The 20,050-nt window shown below is 38.1% G+C and overlaps 2 protein-coding genes across 2 annotated transcripts; both read left to right on the top strand.

Moving 5' to 3' along the window:
- The first annotated feature begins 4,744 nt into the window (after nucleotides 1–4,744).
- Nucleotides 4,745–10,007, top strand: LOC127412867 (uncharacterized). The gene is made up of 10 exons (XM_051649557.1): nucleotides 4,745–4,996; nucleotides 6,349–6,420; nucleotides 6,600–6,749; nucleotides 6,920–7,038; nucleotides 7,175–7,311; nucleotides 7,391–7,484; nucleotides 7,643–7,754; nucleotides 8,149–8,372; nucleotides 8,518–8,685; nucleotides 9,690–10,007. Exons 4-10 carry the CDS (start codon nucleotides 6,982–6,984, stop codon nucleotides 10,005–10,007), a joined length of 1,110 nt encoding a protein of 369 aa, XP_051505517.1. The 5' UTR covers nucleotides 4,745–4,996; nucleotides 6,349–6,420; nucleotides 6,600–6,749; nucleotides 6,920–6,981.
- Nucleotides 8,593–12,482, top strand: LOC127454076 (uncharacterized). Its single transcript, XM_051721033.1, has 3 exons — nucleotides 8,593–8,685; nucleotides 9,276–9,403; nucleotides 9,690–12,482. Exon 3 carries the CDS (start codon nucleotides 10,012–10,014, stop codon nucleotides 11,947–11,949), a length of 1,938 nt encoding a protein of 645 aa, XP_051576993.1. The 5' UTR covers nucleotides 8,593–8,685; nucleotides 9,276–9,403; nucleotides 9,690–10,011; the 3' UTR covers nucleotides 11,950–12,482.
- The last annotated feature ends 7,568 nt before the right edge of the window (nucleotides 12,483–20,050 follow it).

The raw sequence follows: 20,050 nt of genomic DNA, 5'->3' as shown, positions 1-20,050 counted from the left end.
TGGGGAGCAGGCTGAACTATGGCAGACAAAATGCCAATATACAAACAATGACCCCAAAAAGAATTTGGACACTTAAAGGCGCTGCAAGCAATTTCAGCTGTATTGGAATTTCCACAAGCTGAGCTGTTGGATTAGCCACGGCCCCTCTTTCCAAAATCCGCACTCCAAAGATACCAAATGAGCTTTACTGAGACCGACACCAAGCAGAAGCAGTTGTCAAAAACAATAGCAGCAAAATAGCGCCCTCAACTGACATCTGCAAGAACAACATGGCATAAAATTGCCTTTAAGCTTCAATAATTCGCTGCAACTACAATACTATAAGAACGCACAAAATGATTGACAGGCAGAAAGCGTCAGAGACCGCAGCCCGTGAACACATTTTTGTTTGCTGTTTACAGAGTCTACAGCTGTCACAGAGACTGGTGAGATATCTCACAACACTTATTTCATTGATATCTTTCAGGGAGTAGTAAACATTTTTGCGTACCTAAAAAAAAACGCTTACAGCACCTTTAAGACACACTAGAGCCAGAAACATACTTTACACAAGTATGCATACATGGATTCGAGCACTTGGCAAACGTATTATCAATGCACAGTCCAATTGAACATGCTTAAATTATGTTCTTGCATTACCGTTTCGGTAACAAATAATAGTACTTATGGGAGCTATTTAGTTACCTTCAAAAGTCCATGTAGTTAAACTGGATGTGTTATTATTCAGATGAGTTGCAACAAATATATTGACTTGAACTTACTTGCTCAGCAATATTCTCTTAAATACAATTATTATTTAATTATTTATTTTTATACTCAATTTACAATCATATTTAATCAAACTACACAATGATGACTCGAAGACATTATAGATATTACATTTTTCATTTTCTGTTAATGCATGATTTTCTGTAAAGCTGCTTTGAAACGATGTGTGTTGCGAAAAGCGCTATACGAATAAAAATGACTTGACTCTTCAAACTGTTGCTTCGCCATGACATTCGTTAAGTTGAAAGACAAAACTCATCGTAGAAGTAGACAGTTCACACTAATGTCCACTATAACGGCCCTTGTGGCAACTTTGAGAATGCAACACGTTCCGTTGTTTTCCGTTGTGTTATGAATTGCGGTCCGACACATTTTGCACAAAATCAAGCTTGCGTAGCTAGCTCCGTCTGTATTCACATACTTGCGTAGAGTATGTTTCAGCCTTTAAAAATGTCTGAATATCATTGCATTAGATGACAAAATATCAAACCATGTGGTATTTATTTAAAAGTAAGATAGCACTTACACATTTTTCAAGCAAAAAGTTTCTCAAAAAGAAATTAGGTAGATTGTAAATAATAAAACAAAAGACAGTGTTCAAAATGAAGTCAAAACTATTTGGACCCTACTTGGTTGTCAAATGTTAGTGGAACATGTTTATAGTTAACGTGCTGAACTTACTCGGCTAGGACACCTGTGTGAACTTAAGGGGAACTGAATTCATGCATCCACTCACCTTGATACCAGTTGATAAAAAGTAATTGAGCAAAAATGGTTCAGAAGAGTGAAGTTAATTCCTTGCACGTTTGTTTATTAAACATTTTGGGTAATTTCATAATGCCTTCAGCTACTGTAATACTATAGCTAATCCATTCCGATAATATCGAAGATGTTCTCCCAAAACCAGTGCAGAAAACCAGCCTACAGATTTTGTCTGGGCTTTACTCATTAGTACTGACTACATAAATAGATGCCGGTTCACTGATCCTTGCTCAGATTAAACTTCAATCATCCCCCCCAGATACACAGCCCAAGCAGGGCTGGGTTAAGAGGGGAGACATATCAATAATGCAAACATCATCAATCGTGTATCCCTCATAGCCTTTCTGAGTTCACCGTAAAAGCCAAACCACATCGCTATTCTGCTATTTCAACTCAAAAGCCTTTCTAAAACACATTTACAAAAGAGAAATAGTATCAAAGACATGGTTCCTATGAATATATTTTGGATGTATCAGGGTCCTTGCATCTTTTGACCAATGAGTTTTCATTAATTTCCAAGATGTTTCTGATTACTGGATAAGGATTTTTAATAATCATTTTATAGAGATTGCACTCACAAAAAGCAATTTCTAATCTATGAAATTCTCTAGAGTTGAGCATAACTAAAAAACGGACTATAGAAATGTCTTTGACTTTTTAAAGGTATAGTTCACCCAAAAATAAAAATTCAGCCATTGTTTAATCACCCATGTTGTTATAACCCCATATGACTTTCTATAATTTTTTCCCAATGTCCTCTAAGTCCTCGTGGTGGTGTAGTGACTAGCCTCAATCCGGGTGGCGGAGAACAAATCTCAGCTGCCTCCGCGTCTGAGACCGTCAATCCGCGCATCTTATCACGTGGCTTGTTGAGCGCATTACAGCGAAACATAGCGCATGTGGAGGCTTCACGCCATCCACCGCGGCATCCACGCCCAACTCACCACGCCCCACCGAGAGCGAACCAAATTATAGCGACCACGAGGAGGTTACCCCATGTGACTCTACCCTCCCTAGCAATGCCCGGTTGCTAGGGAGGGTAGAGTCACACGGGGTAACCTCCTTGTGGTCGCTCAGGAGAACCAGCTGGAGTCACTCAGCATAGCCTGGGATTCGAACTAGCGAGGGGTGGTATTCTTTCTTTTTCTTAACACAAAAGGAGAAATTGTGAAAAAATATTGTGCTCAGTGATGTCATACAATGGCAGTTTATGGTGACCACCTCTTCAAGCTTCAAAATGACTCAAAAGTATAATTCAGAAGTCTAATAAATTATTCCATGAAACTCGTGATTGTTATGAAAGTGTACGATAAGGTTTGGTGAAAAACAAACTGAAATCTAATGTATTATTTAGTAAAAATGTTCACTGACCGTTGATCTCCTGTGCACATTCATGAGTCTGCACGCGAGCTTTAGAGCTCTTTGCACAAGAGCAACAGTAGTTACGCAGCACGCGTGAGATGGGGCGTTCAAGTGAAAACTCATTTGTTTCGCTTTAACCCTATTCGCATATTACACAGTCTGCATTGGGCACCAACTCCTTAGGGGTGCACCATCTTACCTGAGGGGGGCACCAGAAACTCCACTGGCTGCTCTTACTCGCACGTTATACCTTATTCAAGGACCCGAAAGCAGTCGCGGTACACAGACAATCACATCGTGCTTGCACCACGCATCGCATTTTGGACCGGCGCCAGTTCATAGCGGATGGGGTTACCGGGTGCGACGCCAAATATAGAAACCAAGTGATCGAAAGAATGTCCTATTGCTCGTCGCAGCTGCTTAGGACAAAAAACTCTGATTAACATAGAAAAGAGTCGTTTCCCGTCTGAGTAGGACACGGTGTGACTGTAGCTAACTTTAGACCCATCTCTTTGTTTGATTCTGTTTCAAACAAATAAGTCTGTACATTGAAATTCATCTATTCTTCCACTACAAACTCTTCAGACATGTTTGTATGTTCTGTTCTCTGGTTTGTGTGCAGCTATGTTGTGTTTTCTGTTATTAATATCGCTGGTGGTCCTGTTGAAGCGAAACAATACGAGTTTTCGCTTGAGGGTCGCTTTGATGCCCCCCTAGGGAGTTGATGCCCTACGCAGACTCTGTAATATGCGAATATGGTTAAAGCGAAACAAAATGGGTTTTCACTTGAACGCCCCATCTCACGCGTGCTGCGTAACTACTGTTGCTCTCGTGCTCTAAAGAGCTCTAAAGCTTGCATGCAGACTCATGAACGTGCACAAGAAAGTAATGGTCAGTGAACATTTTCACTAAATAATACATTACATTTTGGTTTGTTTCACACCAAACCATATTGTATGCTTTCATAACAATAATGAGTCTCATGGAATAATTTATTAGACTTCTAAATTATACTTTTGCATTCTTTTGAAGCTTGAAGAGGTGGTCACTGAGAATTTAATTTTTCTTCACAATTTCTCCCTTTGTGTTAAGAAAAAGAAAGAAAGTCATATAGGGTTATAACAAAACAGGGGTGAGTAAACAATGACTGAATTTTTATTTTTGGGTGAACTATCACTTTAAGACATTGGAAAAGATCTTATTTGTCTTAAAAGTCCCTTATTTTTATTTTAATTTTATTTTTTTGGTACTTACTAGCCAAATAAGGTAGATTTCATGGACAGGTTGCTTGACATACCTTCATCTTCAAAAACCATAAGGAAAATTTTAACCCAGACTATCTAGAATACTTCACTTGTGGCGAGGATAAACATGGTTTGTGCTGACCACAGTGCCTTTTGTGCTGTAAATTATTGGCCAATACCATAAAGTAATCAAAATTCGTGGTATTTTATGTAGAAACCAAAACTGACAATTGACCTATTAAGCCTATATCATGTTAATTATTTAGTTGGGTCTATGCAGTTCATGTTAAAATAAATCCAGTCTAATCTGGCAAGTAAATGTTCCAATTTCACTCGCCAGTGATTGAGTTGTGTAGTGGCGAAGAAGTTTAGCACTGAGACACTTTTACGGCACATGTCTCATGAGCGTGCACTCTGAAGGAATTTGACCTTATTTGGCTGCAGTGGGTCCTTAGGTGTTGCTTTAGTTAAACTGTGATACGCCATAGTTACATTTACATTGCATTTAACGACGTGAGCTCTGATTTTGCTCAAATTTTTCCACAGACTGTTTTCACAGCATTCTTCGTTTTTCAGCATGACCACAGACCCGTGTTACACGCCTGCACAGGAAAAATGGCAGAGTAGTTTTTCCAGAGTTAATTTTTTTCCCCTCAAAAATAGTAGTTTTTGCTCTATTTTGAGAGTATAGAGTAAAATGTGTCAGTAGAGTGGGAGCGAAATTAAAGAGTAACTGTGACTCCTCCCCAAAATTATCCTCCCAAAGTTTAGTTTATCCGCCATTACTGTTCGTCACGGCCATCGCGATCGCTGCCGTTTGTGGGTTTAGAAGAGAAGTTGCGCTTCTACTGGATGTTAAAGTAAGTAAAGTTTCAAAGTCTTATTCATTTTCATAATATTCGCCTCTGTTTTGAGATCAGTTTGCCACGTTTTTTGAATATTATAGAGATAGCTTTCTCATGTTAACTTGATGCGAAGTTTAACGTGAACGTTAGTGCTCGACACAATGCTAGCTAATGAGGAAAAATCACTAATCACTTGTTAGATGCTGTGGTGCACCAAAACTTTACTAAAACCTACTTTAGCTAATTTAATGTTAGCTTCACTGTGGAGGCAAACACATAGCCTAACCTTAGTTTAAGCTGGCCTCAAGAACTAAGTTAAGCAAAGTTATATTGAAAGCAAAAAGCTAACATATAGATTACATGAACATTAATTGACAACAGTGAAACTAGCTAGCTGCCTATCAAATGTTTGTCCACTAAACTATTGTGACCAGCGGCTCGAGTTGTGCACCACATGTACTTGACTCTGTAAAGAGTTAAGTTAACGTTAGCCTTAATTGGATTGCTGGAGGCAATTTTTATGTGGGTGAGCATTGAGCACCATGCCTTAACAGAACTATTAGACAGTTATTACTAATTAAAAACACATTAGTGAACAAAGATAATTAATGTTGTGTAGTGCACTAATGCCTGTTTGGTAACACTTTAGAATACTGTTCCGTCATTAATGAATAATGGGAAACACAGGAACAAATAACCCACTAGTAATGACTCAAGTATTACCAAATCCTTCAGAAGGAATTACTAATTATTTTGATCAGTATTCTAAAGTGAAAAGCATGATAACTCCCTAATATTGACTGAAGTCATTGTAAACTTTTGAGTCTTTTGTAAGGTTTTGGATAGTAATGACTCAAGTGTTACCCTACTACATCCTTCAGAAGGAACTACTTATTATTTGGATCAGTATTATAAAGTGAAAAGCATGATAACTCCCTAGTAATGACTGAAGTTTTTGAGATTTTAGTAAGATTTTGAATAGTAATTCTTTCAGATGGATTCGGTAATACTTGAGTCATTACTAGTGGGTTACCATTACCTTATATTATACATTATTCACATTAATTATGAACTTGTATACAGTAGTTCTTAGTAGTCCTCTGGGAGGTATGAAAAAATAGTTATTGAGTAGCTAATAGTGAACTACCTCATTCAACTGAACGTTATTTCTTACTAATTCGTTAATCAGAATTTCTTGTTAGTTAATAGTAGTTACTAGAATGTTAATAGTGCATTACTCATTTGTTCCTGTGTAGTTATTCATTAATGACCGAACAGTATTCTAAAGGGTTACCGAATGTTCTTTTTTTCATCTGATTGTGAGTGTTATCGCCTTTTGTTTAACTTTGTCTTTTTGGTTCCTTCAGGATGCAAACCAACAATGTTGTCAGAGTGAAGTTCAAAGACACCTTTTACATTTCAGATGTTTTTGGAATGTGGTGAGAAATAACAAACTTTAACATTGTTAAAATCTTTAATAATTTTCCCTCTGAAAAATTAGTTTTTAATAGTAATAAAATAAGTGTATGATTGTATCTTATGGGGTATAAAAACAACTGTTTGTGTTTTTTGGCATTGCTGTCCTTTGTCAATTTGCCAATGGTTTGTCTTCCTTCAGTTGCCAAGAAATTTGATCTTCCTACAATGGACGTTAAAGTCTTTGATGACTCGAAGACAGAAGTTGATGAGGAAGCATTTTAATATCTGCTGACACGACCAGACCTTGGTGTCCTAGAAATTTTCATCCCAGGCACAGCAAGTTTTGATGGTAAATTGTTTGACATGCTTATTAAGTTTTGTTTATTCTCAGCAATATTCACCAATTCACTGATTTGCACAGGCTAATATGTCTATTGGACTAATTCTTAATAGCTGTGTAGCATGCTATCAAAGTAGTATGAACAGATAATCAGACCATTGATATGGTTTATATTGAAGATTCTTTAAGCTCAAGCTCATTAGGAGATGCTGGGGGCACATCAGAGTCTGATGACACAGCAATGTTGATTAGAAGTCCTCCTGAAAAAAATCGAGCTGAGGAACGTCGTCTTGCCCAAGTAAGGATCACCAATCTTGCCTCTGAATTACATCTATATAGAATTACTTAAATAGTAAAGATATTTGGAACTATATACACTTGTCAGTTTTTTAATTTCTCATCTCTGCTCAATATTACATCATTTCCCTCTCCAGATGGTCGAAGATATCCTAAAGAGCAGCCCTGGAGGCGAGAAGGTCATAAATGAATACGCTCGCGCTAAAAGTCTGTCAGATGGCAGAAGACGTGACATGGTGAAAATCTTGGTAGCACATTTGACAAATGAACATGGGTAGGTTGTTCATACAGTAATTTGTAAATTGATGTTTATGATGTTATGGGTTGTAATTGGTTTATGTTTTTGTGTGTAGAACAAGCCCTTCCCGACGTTTGAAGGAAGAATATGCGAAGGGAATCATCTCCCTATTCCCATACTTGGCTGACCCCAGGAGCAAACTTGGTTATGTAAGTAGCTTTTGCCTCTCAATCTTTTTGATTTACAGGAGGAGGATATACTCTGTATATTTCAGAGTAAAGATTATCTACATTATAATTGATATGGCATTTATTTCCTTAGTCGTGTAATGTATAACAACTAGGTCTGTGTATTGTTCTGGTCATAGGAGCATTATTACAATGCAGAAGATGGAAGTGGATATTTGGCATGGAGAATTAAAACGCTGCAGAAAGAAGGATCAGAGGGACGGATGAAACGCCCACGGCAACCACAAACAGGTGCAGTATTTGATGTTTAGTCAGTGCTTTTATTAGCTTGGCTGCAAGGCTTGAATAACTTTTTTTTTTTTTTTTCAAATGAACATACAACTTGATTATTTTACTCATCTTAACATTTGTGACTTGTCTTTGAAGTATTCTTTTGTTCCAAATTGGTCTGTCATTAAGTCATATTGTGAATGAGGTCAAGAGTTACATAGTATATAAGCGCTGTTCTTTTTAAATGCAAACATGCTTTGCATAATCATCAGCGTTGGGCAAATTTAAATGTCACTCTAGGATATATGCATGTTTTCCATGTTATTTCCTGTCATGTATCTAGTGTTGGTATGTTGTGCTTTGGAAAGAAAAGGGACTACAAATGTGGTTTTCATATTGTCTTAAACACTTTCAGGTGGGCCAACTGCTGACAGGGATCCCTACAAAGAAGACAGCTGGTTGAATGATGAACGTCAGTGTCAGGAAGCAATTGCCCTGATGAAGCATACAGCTGATGAGGCAGTGGTAAAGGAAAAGATGAGGTTAACACTGGCCTATCACCAGAAGATGCTGCACGACCCTAAAGAGGCATCTGATATTCTATCCATTTTCCCGCGATTCATGGATATACCAGGCTTGGTATGTGAGACTTCAATTGTTTAAACAAACAAACAAATATGAAATCAAGTGCTATTGTTGTTCTGCAGTAACACAGACTCGTTAGGTAAACAAAGTGAGTTCCTACTGTGGTACCTACTTTAATTATCTTTGTTATTTTGTACAGATTGATCAAGATTTTGGACTTCTATTTGGTGATGCGACCTCTGCAAAGTTGTTGGAGAAGTGGTCTACCAACATAAACCACAGGTTATTGCACAGAGCCGTGGCCTCACACAGACTAGTGAGCTCCAAGACCTCATCCAAAATGCTGAAGCCACTGAAGTTGAAGAAGGTAACTATTGTGCTATACCCTAAATTGTTTTAGAGGAAGTTATGCATTCATGAAAAGCATAGCTTTATTCAGATATATAGAGTTTAAATTTTGGTCACAACTTTACCCATTAGACATGCATGATTCATATGCAAGCTATGCAACACAGACTTGCAATGGGTAAACTGTTAGAATGATAATTACCTGTTTCTCTAACATTTCTACCCTGATCTTTTCTCAAAGGCCTAGTACAGGAGTTGCAGATTTACAGTTTGAAATTGTTTTCATTTGGGACGCATGGTTGACATGTTGTAGATAAAGTTTAACTGTATGACCGCATTTCAGTATCTGTAGAGGTTTCACCTTAATTCATCCACACATCTGTTGTCATCAAGACTTGGCCATGAATGTGCTGTTAATACTGAATCTGTGTGCAGTATAAACTAAGGTACTGGAGTGGTTAATGTATTTATACCAGCACATCATCCAAGTTGAAGATAAGTCAAGTTAAAATGAGTAGGAGGGTATGTTCAACCCCTTCTACCTAAAAACCAAACCTAAAAGCCTATTTTTTATTATTTTTTTGTTTATTTTGTTTTCCGTGTCTCCAGGTTGGGACAGCGATATGTCTTCCATTCTGATGCTGGTTCACCTTTTGCCACCCTCAAGTCAAGGCCGCAAAAGACCGGGAAAAATCTCAGCTAGACAAGCATATGATTGTCTTGTGAAATTCATCAAGGTGAAGCTACTGATGAAGCTGATCAAATGACACTAGTTCATAATGTCGTGTTACTATGTGACCTTGAACATGCTTACTTCTCATACAGGTTCTTAAAGATCACCTGTCCTTTAAATTATTGTTCTTGTGCTATTCTTTTCTACTTAACACATACTTAGTAACAATCTGTTGGAAGTATGTAATAGAGAAACTTTGGTGGAAGACATCACTGTATCTTTATTCATGCTGTATATTGACTTTATCTGTTAAGTCACATTGGCACTAATGTGTTTTCATTCTTTTACAGACCGGAACCAGTATCCAAGGGCACTTGGATAGCATTGGAGAGAGTCTCCAGCCATATCTACTTGTTGTTGGGCCGAAGAGAAGTAGGGTCCAGTCTTGTTTTATTGTAATTGACCAACATGCTCTACCCTGTAAGGCCTCTAATTCACTAGCCTGTGTTGATGAGCTTTTCAAAGCTCACTTTGTCTTTGGCACCTCATACTGTCAGGAATTGACCAATGTGTATAGCTTTCTGCAAACCACTGTCTATGACATAGATGTTGAAACCACCAAGGTGAATCCCAGAGTGGCTGAGTTGAGAGCTAGAATGCTCCAGTGAGCAGATGAATTGTTTCATTTGTAAAAGGGGGCATGCTAGTGCCAATGCCCTTATAAGGCACTTTAAGTTAGTTCATGGCCTTTGTCCAGGAAAAAGTCTGAAGTTAAAATGTGCTCAAAGAGGTTGTTCACATGTTTACCATAGTTTTTCTGGATTACGAAAGCATCTCAGCAAGTGTTGTGCAATTGACAGTTCACGCACCGATTATGGTGAAAGCTCATCCACCACCAACTCCATTTCATTAGGGGATGTAGGTGTTTTACCAAACCAAAATTCACCTTGTGAGTCTGTACTCTTAAAAACAAATATAGTAAACAGTTGTGCAACAGTGGTAGCTGAACTTAAAGTTGCTGGTGTCGCAGAGACAACTATTAACTATGTTGTTAGTGCTCTAGAAGAAGTGATTGGAGACGTTCATAGTCAAACTCAAGAATCTGTGAAAAACAGCCTATCTTTAGGCTCAACAGCACTCTCCATAAAGAGTGCTGTTGAGTCTCAAATTGATCAGTGTTTTGAAAAAATGCAAAATCCTTTTGTGGCATTAAACACTGAGAGCAAGAGAATGCAGTACTTTTCAGAGAAATGGGGAAAAATAGATCCTGTTGAATATGTTCTCGGAACAAGATTTGCTACACGGCGTAACAGAACAACTGGAACTTATGCCCAAACCATTGTTAAGGATAAATTTGTATATATACCAATTCTTGAGACATTACAGTCCATTTATAAGCACCCTAACATTAAAGATATGATGACGAGAGATTCACAACAAAGACCAAATTGTCTTTATGACATACACGATGGAGAATTCTTTAAGAATCATGCGCTCTTCTCAAAACAAAGACATGCAGTTCAGATCCAGCTTTTTTTTGATGAATTTGAATGCTCAAACCCCCTTGGATCAAAACGAGGAATACATAAGTTAGGAGCTATCTATTTTACCCTTAGAAATATTTCCCCTAAATACAACTCGAGTTTACTAAATATCCATTTAGTTGCTTTATTTCATGCACAAGATATCAAAACTTATGGGTTTGATAAAATACTAGGGCCGCTTGTCCAGGATATCTCAACACTGGAAACCAATGGAATTCAGATTCCTTTATTTGATCATACAGTTTATGGAACCATTGTCCAAGTTACTGGTGACAACCTCGGTGTCCATTCTTTATTTGGTTTTGTGGAATCGTTTAGTGCTAGGTACTGTTGCCGCTTTTGCCTACTAGAGAAAGAAGACTTTCAGACAGAGTTCAGTGAAGATAGTCCAAAGATGTCAGTGCGAACTAAAGAACTTCATGCTGAACACTGTCAGAATATGCAGAGCAATCCCAGTCTACCTTATGTAATGGGAGTAAAAAAGTCTTGCCTTTTAAATTCTTTGCAATATTTCCACACCACTGCAAATTTTTCGGTTGATATCATGCATGATATATTAGAGGGGGTTGCACAATATGAGATGAAATTACTTATTCAGCACCTGATTGACAATTACACCACATCAGCAGAAGTACACAGACGAATTCAGAGTTTTAATTATGGCTTCATGGAACAAAACAACAAACCTCCTGGTGTAGCATTAAGAGAGGGTTCCAATGACCTGGGCTTAAATGCCACTCAGAGCTGGTGTTTACTGCGTCATCTACCCATTATGTTTGGAGATCTTGTGCGTCCTAATGATCAGCACTGGTATTTGTTCATTTTATTGCTTCAGATAGTCAATATAGTGTTTTCTTCAGTTATATCCACTGGTATCACCATTTATTTGAAACACCTGATTGCAGAGCACCACAGTTTGTTTAAGCGTTTGTTTCCTGATAAGAACTTGTTGCCAAAGCATCATTTTATGGTGCATTACCCCAGTTGTATGCAGAAAATTGGACCACTGCTACATTGTTGGTGCATGCGTTACGAAGCGAAGCATAACTTTTTAAAAAGCAGTTGAAAAGCTTTAAAAACATAACGAAAACATTAGCAAAGAAACACCAGTGCCAAATGGCTTACATTTGGCAAACATTTAATCCAAATGACATGAAATTAGGTCCTGGGAAAATGGCCCCCTTGAATGAAATGGAAGTTGGTGCTGAGCTGGCTGAGAAACTTAATGTACCTATGTGGACTAAGGTCCTAAATGTGAAATGGGTCAAGCGCTGTGGAAATACTTATCGGTTAGGGTTAGCGGTTTGTGTTCAAGTTCAGAATGACATGCCTGTATTTCATGTAATCCAGAATATTGTTATCAAAGATGAGCAGGTACTTTTGATAACAACTGCACTGAAAACATTTTGTTTAGCTGAACATATCCATGCTTACAAAGTTGCACATACCACAGAAGCACCTTCTGTTTTGGAGATTACGGATATTTTGCACCACAAGTTGTTTGACATTCTGATGTCTTATGGTTGTGATTCTGATTTGTATATTGTACCATATTGTTTCATGTAATTCTTCTTCGTCTTCTCCCTTACATTATCACTATCACAATTTTTTTTTTTTTTTAGTATTATTGTTTTCATTATTTTTTTATGATCACAAGTGAATTAAGTGTAAGTGTAATATTGTTTAAACAGGTGCTTGAAAAATAAAATTGTGAGACATGAGTATACAGTTTGTTGTTGATTTTATTTTCAGACTGAAAAGCAAGTTTTTCATTTATATTTTAGGGCTTTTTGAGGGTAAAACATGAATGTTGTAATTCAGAAGAATAACTCTGGATAGAGTTATTCTTTGTAGTTCACTCATAATTGATGATAAACAACTCTGGAGGGGAAGTAAATTGTGGCAGAGTAAATTTGAAGATCCTCTGAACAGAGTTAAAAAGTAGCAGAGTCAGTTTCTTTTAGCTCTGAACTGAGTAAAATTGTACGAGAGTTGATTAAAAAAAACACTAAATAGAGTCAAATATCACAGGAAAGAGTCAAATATTATCACTAAATTGAGCATAATTAACTCTGGAAAAACGGCTCTATCAAAAGAGTAACTTTTACTCTTTTCAGAGAGGGACCAAATGTTATCTGGCATAGAGTAAAATTTTCTTCAATTTGAGTAAATTTTACTCTGACAAATTTACTGTGTGTTGGATCGCTGTTGTAATGAAAAAAATTTGTAAAACTCGAGAGCATGTAGTCTATGTGGTGGTGTAGTGAACTAAAGCACTGAACTGGTAAGCAGAAGGTTGTTGGTTCAATCCCCACAGCCACCACCATTGTGTCCTTGAGCAAGGCACTTAACTCCAGGTTGCTCCAGGGGGATTGTCCCTGTAATCAGGGCACTGTAAGTCACTTTGGATAAAAGTGTCTGCCAAATGCATAAATGTAGTCTTGAATTTGAGATCTTGTATATTAAATATTTGTACTGTACACGCAAGTCAATACACATTTTCGTTCCATGTAATGTTTGTCCAAAGATGATTCATTTTCATTTAGTAATGTCTCTTTTAATATCCTTTCTGTGATTCAAAAGAAACATTCATTTTAATCACACATTGCACAGATGATGTAAAAACATCCATGCAACTTTTCTCTCATTAATGTGCGATACACTCATTCAACCGTCAACACTTGCTCGCGGAACTGCCGGTACTCTTAAAGAGACAGTACCCTTTTTTGCACTTATTACACATATCAATGTAAACAGAATATAATCACTTGTAAATAGTAAAACACAAAATGTATTAATGTAGTAAGTGTAATAAAATTTTAAATCAATACATATTTAAAAGGGACAATCATACATTATGAAATATTTTAAATAAAAAAACAACAACATTGTAAATATTGAAGAATTTAACAAATAGATTGTTGCAGCATCTTTGCAGGGGTTTAGTAAAAACCTGTGCAAAGCCCTGCCTCATAAACCTAAAGTTTTTTTGCTTGTTTTTTTACATAGAACTTAGACATAGATATAGCAGCACTTAAATATTTTACATAGAATTCTATTTTCATTTTTAGATTCCAACCTTGTTCATATTTTGTGTTAAAAATCTGAATGAAATTTCAAACAGTGACAATAGCTTGTATCATTATTATAAATGCAATTTCATGACATCATATTAATTGATAGAATGTGAAATATGTACATTTTTAAAAAGCTGCAATGTGATTAAAATGATGAAAAGCCAAATATTAAATAAAATATAGACTCACATAATATTGCATGTGAAGTCATATGAATACTCTACATATGTGAGGATGCACCCTTCTTGGTTTGCTTAATATCTTTTTTACTTTTCAGTTGCATTATGCTTACATCTTGTCATCAAAAGTCCAGTGAGTAAAAACAAATATTGGCTAGCCAATGTTGATTCTTTTTCCAACATGTCTGTAGAGGTCTGATTTTGGTAATCTGTTGGGTCACCAATTGATCCTGAAGCAAAACCTCACAAATATCTCTCATCGAATGCTTTATTGGGTGTTGCATAATATTGTGAAGTTATGTTCAAATGATCAAATTCACTGTTTATTCCATTCCTTCTTGCACAATGCATCTATGACAGTGTTACTGTAAATCGTGGGCTGGCTGTTTATTTTTTACCAGCACTGTTGAGGGTGGTTAAAAATAGTGTTTAGAGTCAACAGAGTTTCTCATAATCACTCATTTTCAGTTCAGCGGAAAGAGGGGCTGAGTCATTCATTGCTAAAGAGGCACATACACACAAAAATACAAGAGTTACCTAAAAATATTTTTTGTTAAAACATAATACTTATTTACTTTTCTGGACAGATTTTTGTAGAGCAAACAAGCACACACACAAAGAGCCGCCCCACTGTCAACGTCTACCAAATGAAACAAAGGTGTTTGATAGCGAAGAGATGCTTAATGATTTTTACATCATTCTGCTCAATACAGTTGCATACCACATGTGTACTGTATGTATATTGAACACTGTAAAGTATTTTTGTATATTATGTGTATATCTTGTCATAGACTGTGTACAGTATATTGTGTGTAATCTTTTTTCTTATATTATGTTGAATGTTTCCGTTTCTGGTGAGAGAACGCTGTGCGCACCTGGTTGCCGCTTCTCGCCTGTGTTATCCGGTACTCGTGTTTGTTTTTGTTCTGTGTGTATACCCTGGGTTATATTTATACTTCATCACTTTATCCGCTGGATTTGCTTCGGGTTTGCGTGGCTCTTGCTATCAACTCTGCATCTCTCTGTCGCCGGCTGCCAACCTTTGCGATTCTCTGCTGTACCTCCCCGCAAAGTTGGTGAGTGAGTCTCCACACTTTCATTTAACTGTTGTGGACAGTATTTGGGTAGTGGGTTAATTCCTGCTTCTTAAATGACTGGTAAGGTCTCTGTGTCTCGCTGGTGTTGTACAAATTGTGACAGTGCGTGTCAACCCCGGTGTACCGTAGCAATTACGCTGCGCAACCCTTAGTGATGACGTGTTTCCACTGCTGTTCGTCATTGATCTAACTTTGCACATCTTCGGACTCAAAACATTCACCCCCGGCCTGCTTAGAGCAGCTGCTCTAGGTTTGTTGATCGGCTGCGTCCTTGCCATGGCGCTTAGTTATTCGCCGCTACAACTGCGCAGCTTGAACTCTCGCCCCCGGCTGGATACGGCTACATACTGTCTCTGTAAAGCACTTGGGATTACCCGACGGCCGTGCTACATCCATCGCTCTCCTTGTCACTACCTCTCATCACACTGCTCGTCGCCTTCTGCTGTCCCTTCTATGCTGCCTGCTGCTCACCGTGGGAGAAATTATAGTTCCCTAATAGCTATTCCATGCAAACCGCCTCACCAATACTGATCTACATGTCATGACTGTTTCCATCCTGCCATTGCCCTGTTTAACTGTTGGTCCGTTACAGAAAAGGCCACACTGCTTTGCACCACAATAACTGATAAAAACCTAGATATACTGCTGCTTACTGAAACATGACAAATTCCCAATTACTATTTCCACATGAACCTGCTAACTCCCTCTGGATACAACTACCTGGCTAAACCTCACCTGATTTCCAGGGGTGGGGGTCTGGCTGCTGTCTATCGCAGCAACTTGCATACTAAAATCAATGACTTCCATGAAATTAGCACCTTTGAATACCTGGTTTTTAAAGTTATTGGTCCATCGCCACTGCTTGTGCTTATTGTGTATCGCCCACCAAATTCTTTGTCTAATTTCTTCAGTGATCTGAATGAGCTGTTAACTCTAACTTGTGCCATGTGTTCATCTGTATTGTTACTTGGTGATTTCAACATACATGTAGATACTGATTGCGCTGCTGCCAATGAGCTCACATCTGTGTTTGAGTGTTTCAATTTAGTACAACATGTTGACTTCCCTACACACTCTCGTGGCCACACTCTAGACCTAGTCTGTACTGCTGGTTTAAGTAATGACTCTGTGCTCGGCTCTCAGATTGGACTGTCTGATCATTCATTCATTGAACTAAGTTGTGAAACCCCTCTCCCCAGGTCATGCAAGAAATCCATTATAACCTACCACAACTTTAAATCTATTGATCCAGTCTCCTTTTCTGCATCAGTACAAACCTCATACCTTACAGATATTACTGAACTTACCTGTCCCACTGACATCCTCACTAGATACAATACATCAATTTCTAATGCCCTTGATTCACATGCCTCTCCTAAGAGTAGACTTGTCCCCTCCACTCACTCGTCTTCCTGGTTTACACCTGAACTTCGCTCTCTGAAAGCTGCAGGATGCCGCCTTGAGCATCTCTTTAAGAAAACTGGCTTAACTGTTCACTCATCTGCCTTCAATTACCATATGCAGATATACAAATCTGCATTAAATGCTGCACGCTCTGCATATTTTTCTTCCCTTATCAATAATGCTTCTTCCAGATCCAAAACACCCTTTTCCACTGTTAACAAACTCACAAACACACCTGTGTCTGTTATTTCCGATTCTGCTGAGCTCTGTCAGTCATTTCTTCACTTCTTTCAAAAGAAAAATGTATTCGCTATACAAACTTTTCCCTCCAGATGCACCACAAGATTTCCTCACTGACCTCACGATTGGCACATTTTCTGACTTTGCCCCTACTAGCACACCTGCAATTGCTGAGTTGTTCAAGAAATCAAATTCTACTTCCTGTCAGTTAGACCCAGCCCCCACCGCACTGATTAAACATTGCCTGACTGCCATTTCGGTGCCTATTACCCTCCTCATCTGCAGACTTCTTAGAACTGGTATTGTCCCTCTAGAACAGGAGTGTCAAACTCGGTTCCTGGAGGGCCACAGTCCAGCAGAGATTAGCTCCAACCCTAATTAAACACACCTGAAGCAGCTAATCAAGGTCTTCAGGAGTGCTTGAAGATTACAAGGAGGCATTTTGGAGCAGGGCTGGAACTAAACTCTGCAGGACTGTGGCCCTCCAGGAACTGAGTTTGACACCCCTGCTCTAGAACTAAAAACTGCAGCTGTCACCACAGTTTTTTTTAAAAACCCGGCCTAGACCCCTCTGACCTTAAAAATTACCACCCTATTTCAAATCTCCCTTTTCTGTCCAAATTGATGGAAAAAGTGGCTGTCTCTCAGCTACAATCCTATCTGGCCTCACACAATCTTTTTAGTTGAGTATTTTCAATCGGATTTCCATCCACTCCATAGCACAGAGACTGCACTTATTAGAGTCGTTAATGATCTTCTAATGGCCGCAGACTATGGTGCCCTCACTATTCTTGTTCTCTTAGATCTCAGTTCTGCATTTGACACAATCTCACACAGCATACTCATTTCTCGCCTCTCTGCTATTGGCATTTCTGGTACTGTACTATCCTGGTTCAATTCTTATCTCTCTGACTGTCAACACTACATCTCTATTCATCAGTCAAAATCTACTACAGCTCCTGTTTCTCAAGGCGTCCCTCAGGGTTCTGTTCTTGGTCCACTGCTCTTCATCACTTATATGCTTCCCCTGGATCATATCATCCACTGGCACAGACTCAACTTTCACTGTTATGTTGATGACACATAGCTTTATATTAGATCAAAACCTACTGCTCCCTTACCCATAAGCTCCTTACCTGCATGTATCAGTGACATCAATACCTGGATGACCAATAATTTTCTCAATCGTAACACTGACAAAACTGATGTACTTTTAGTTGGTTCCACAAATCTTACATCTTGCCACTCTGATCAGTCTGTTGTTATTGATGGTGTCCTGGTCAGACCCTCCTCTACAGTCAGAAACCTCTGCATTTTTTTTTGATTCTTCACTCTCCTTCCTCCCTCACATCTCTTCTCTCACAAAATCTGCTTTCTTTCACCTCCGTAATATTGCCAGACTACGCCCCATTCTCAATACAAAAGATGCAGAGACTCTTGTTCACACTTTCATCACTTCACGACTCGACTACTGTAACGCCCTCTTTTCTGGTCACCCCATCAAAACAATCAATAAACTGCAATACATTCAGAATTCTGCAGCTTGGGTTCTCACTTCTTCCAAGAAATCATCTCACATCACCCCCATTTAACACAGACTGCACTGGCTACCTTTCTCTTACCGCAGTCAGTATAAATTACTCCTCACTACATTTAAAGCTCTACATGATCTTTCCCTCCTTACATCAAAGACAGACCATCTCACTCACTCAGGTCTTCTGACTCCAGTTAACTACTCACCCCACATTATAGGCTTACATCACTGGGTGGCAGGGCTTTTAGCACTACTGCTCCAACATTATGGAATTCTATCCCACAATCCCTCCATGACCTCAACACCATACATGATTTCAAAACCCACCTGAAAACATATCTCTTTGCCCTGACTCTTAATTGATCTGCTCTTCTGTTTTTTATTTTATTTTTATTTGTTTATTTGTAAAGCAACCTTGAGTTTGTAGAAAGGCGCTATATAAAATAAACATATTATTAATGTTATATCATGAGTACTTAATACGGCATGTTTATGGCACTGCAATCAGCAGATCATATAAAATGACTATTAGATGCAGATTTTGCCTATTGCTGAGAGAGAGAGAGAGAGAGAGAGAGAGAGAGGTTCCTTTGAGTGACTGTAACAATAAAACCGAGAACAAACCTGATCAGCACTTCTCCTAGACACACTCACACCTACACACACAGACACACACACAGTTTGTTTTTCTGTCATGGTGAGGACTTCTATTCTATTTTGAGCTAATTATAATATTATAATTTACTCTTCCCTTACCCTCCCATTAACCCTAAACAAACATTACTGCATTTTTATTATTATTATATTATACGATACTATATTTAGGACTTTCGATTTAATACGTTAATTCAGAGCGATTAATTATATAAAAAATATAGTAAAGTAAATGTGTTTTTTCTATGTGGATGACCTGGGTTCTAATCCTCCTTTTGACCCAGTTCCCCCGTGTTTTCTGTCTCCACTCTTAATATTTTTCTTTAATACTTATAATAATAAATAAAATCTATATGAGTGTGATGAGGAGGAGGGTGTGGCCGGGCCGTGATGGAGCACGGCCAGTGCTGATTCAGCTGATCAGCGGGAGAGCAAGATAAGGGGCAGCCGGAGACGCCGGTTCGAAAGAGAGCGAGACACATGCGACCGCATTGCATATGTGTCTGTTTTATGTTGTTTTAAGTTTGAGTTTTGACATTAAACTTACGTTTACTGTTCAGCCAGTTCCCGCCTCCTCCTTGCCCGTCCCTATACTGTTACAATAAGATTTCTTGAAATCTCATATTGCAATTATATGATACTATTATAATATTTAATTATAATAGAATACTTTCTTGGATACAGTAATATTTTGACATAAGTTCATGTTAAGGCACATATTACTTTTTAGATTCTGTTATTGTGACTTAATTGACATGAATTGTAATTCATGAATTAAAACTAGCTTCTGTTTAAAGATGTTTATCTATTTAGGACTGGAAAATTTCAAACAAATCTTGTGGAGATTTTGTTTGTGTTCTGCAGCTAATCGCAATAAAAAAATAAAAAAATGCAAACACATGTGCCCCACTCAATATATACATCCACTGAAGTGCGGATGCAGTTTTAGTTAATTAAAATATAAAGTTGAATCGGAGTGGGT

The sequence above is a fragment of the Myxocyprinus asiaticus genome, chromosome 2 (assembly GCF_019703515.2).
Source record: "Myxocyprinus asiaticus isolate MX2 ecotype Aquarium Trade chromosome 2, UBuf_Myxa_2, whole genome shotgun sequence".
In the NCBI taxonomy this organism is placed as follows: domain Eukaryota; kingdom Metazoa; phylum Chordata; class Actinopteri; order Cypriniformes; family Catostomidae; genus Myxocyprinus; species Myxocyprinus asiaticus.
Note: the sequence above shows the minus strand (reverse complement) of the source record. Positions and strands in the feature narration are given on the sequence as shown.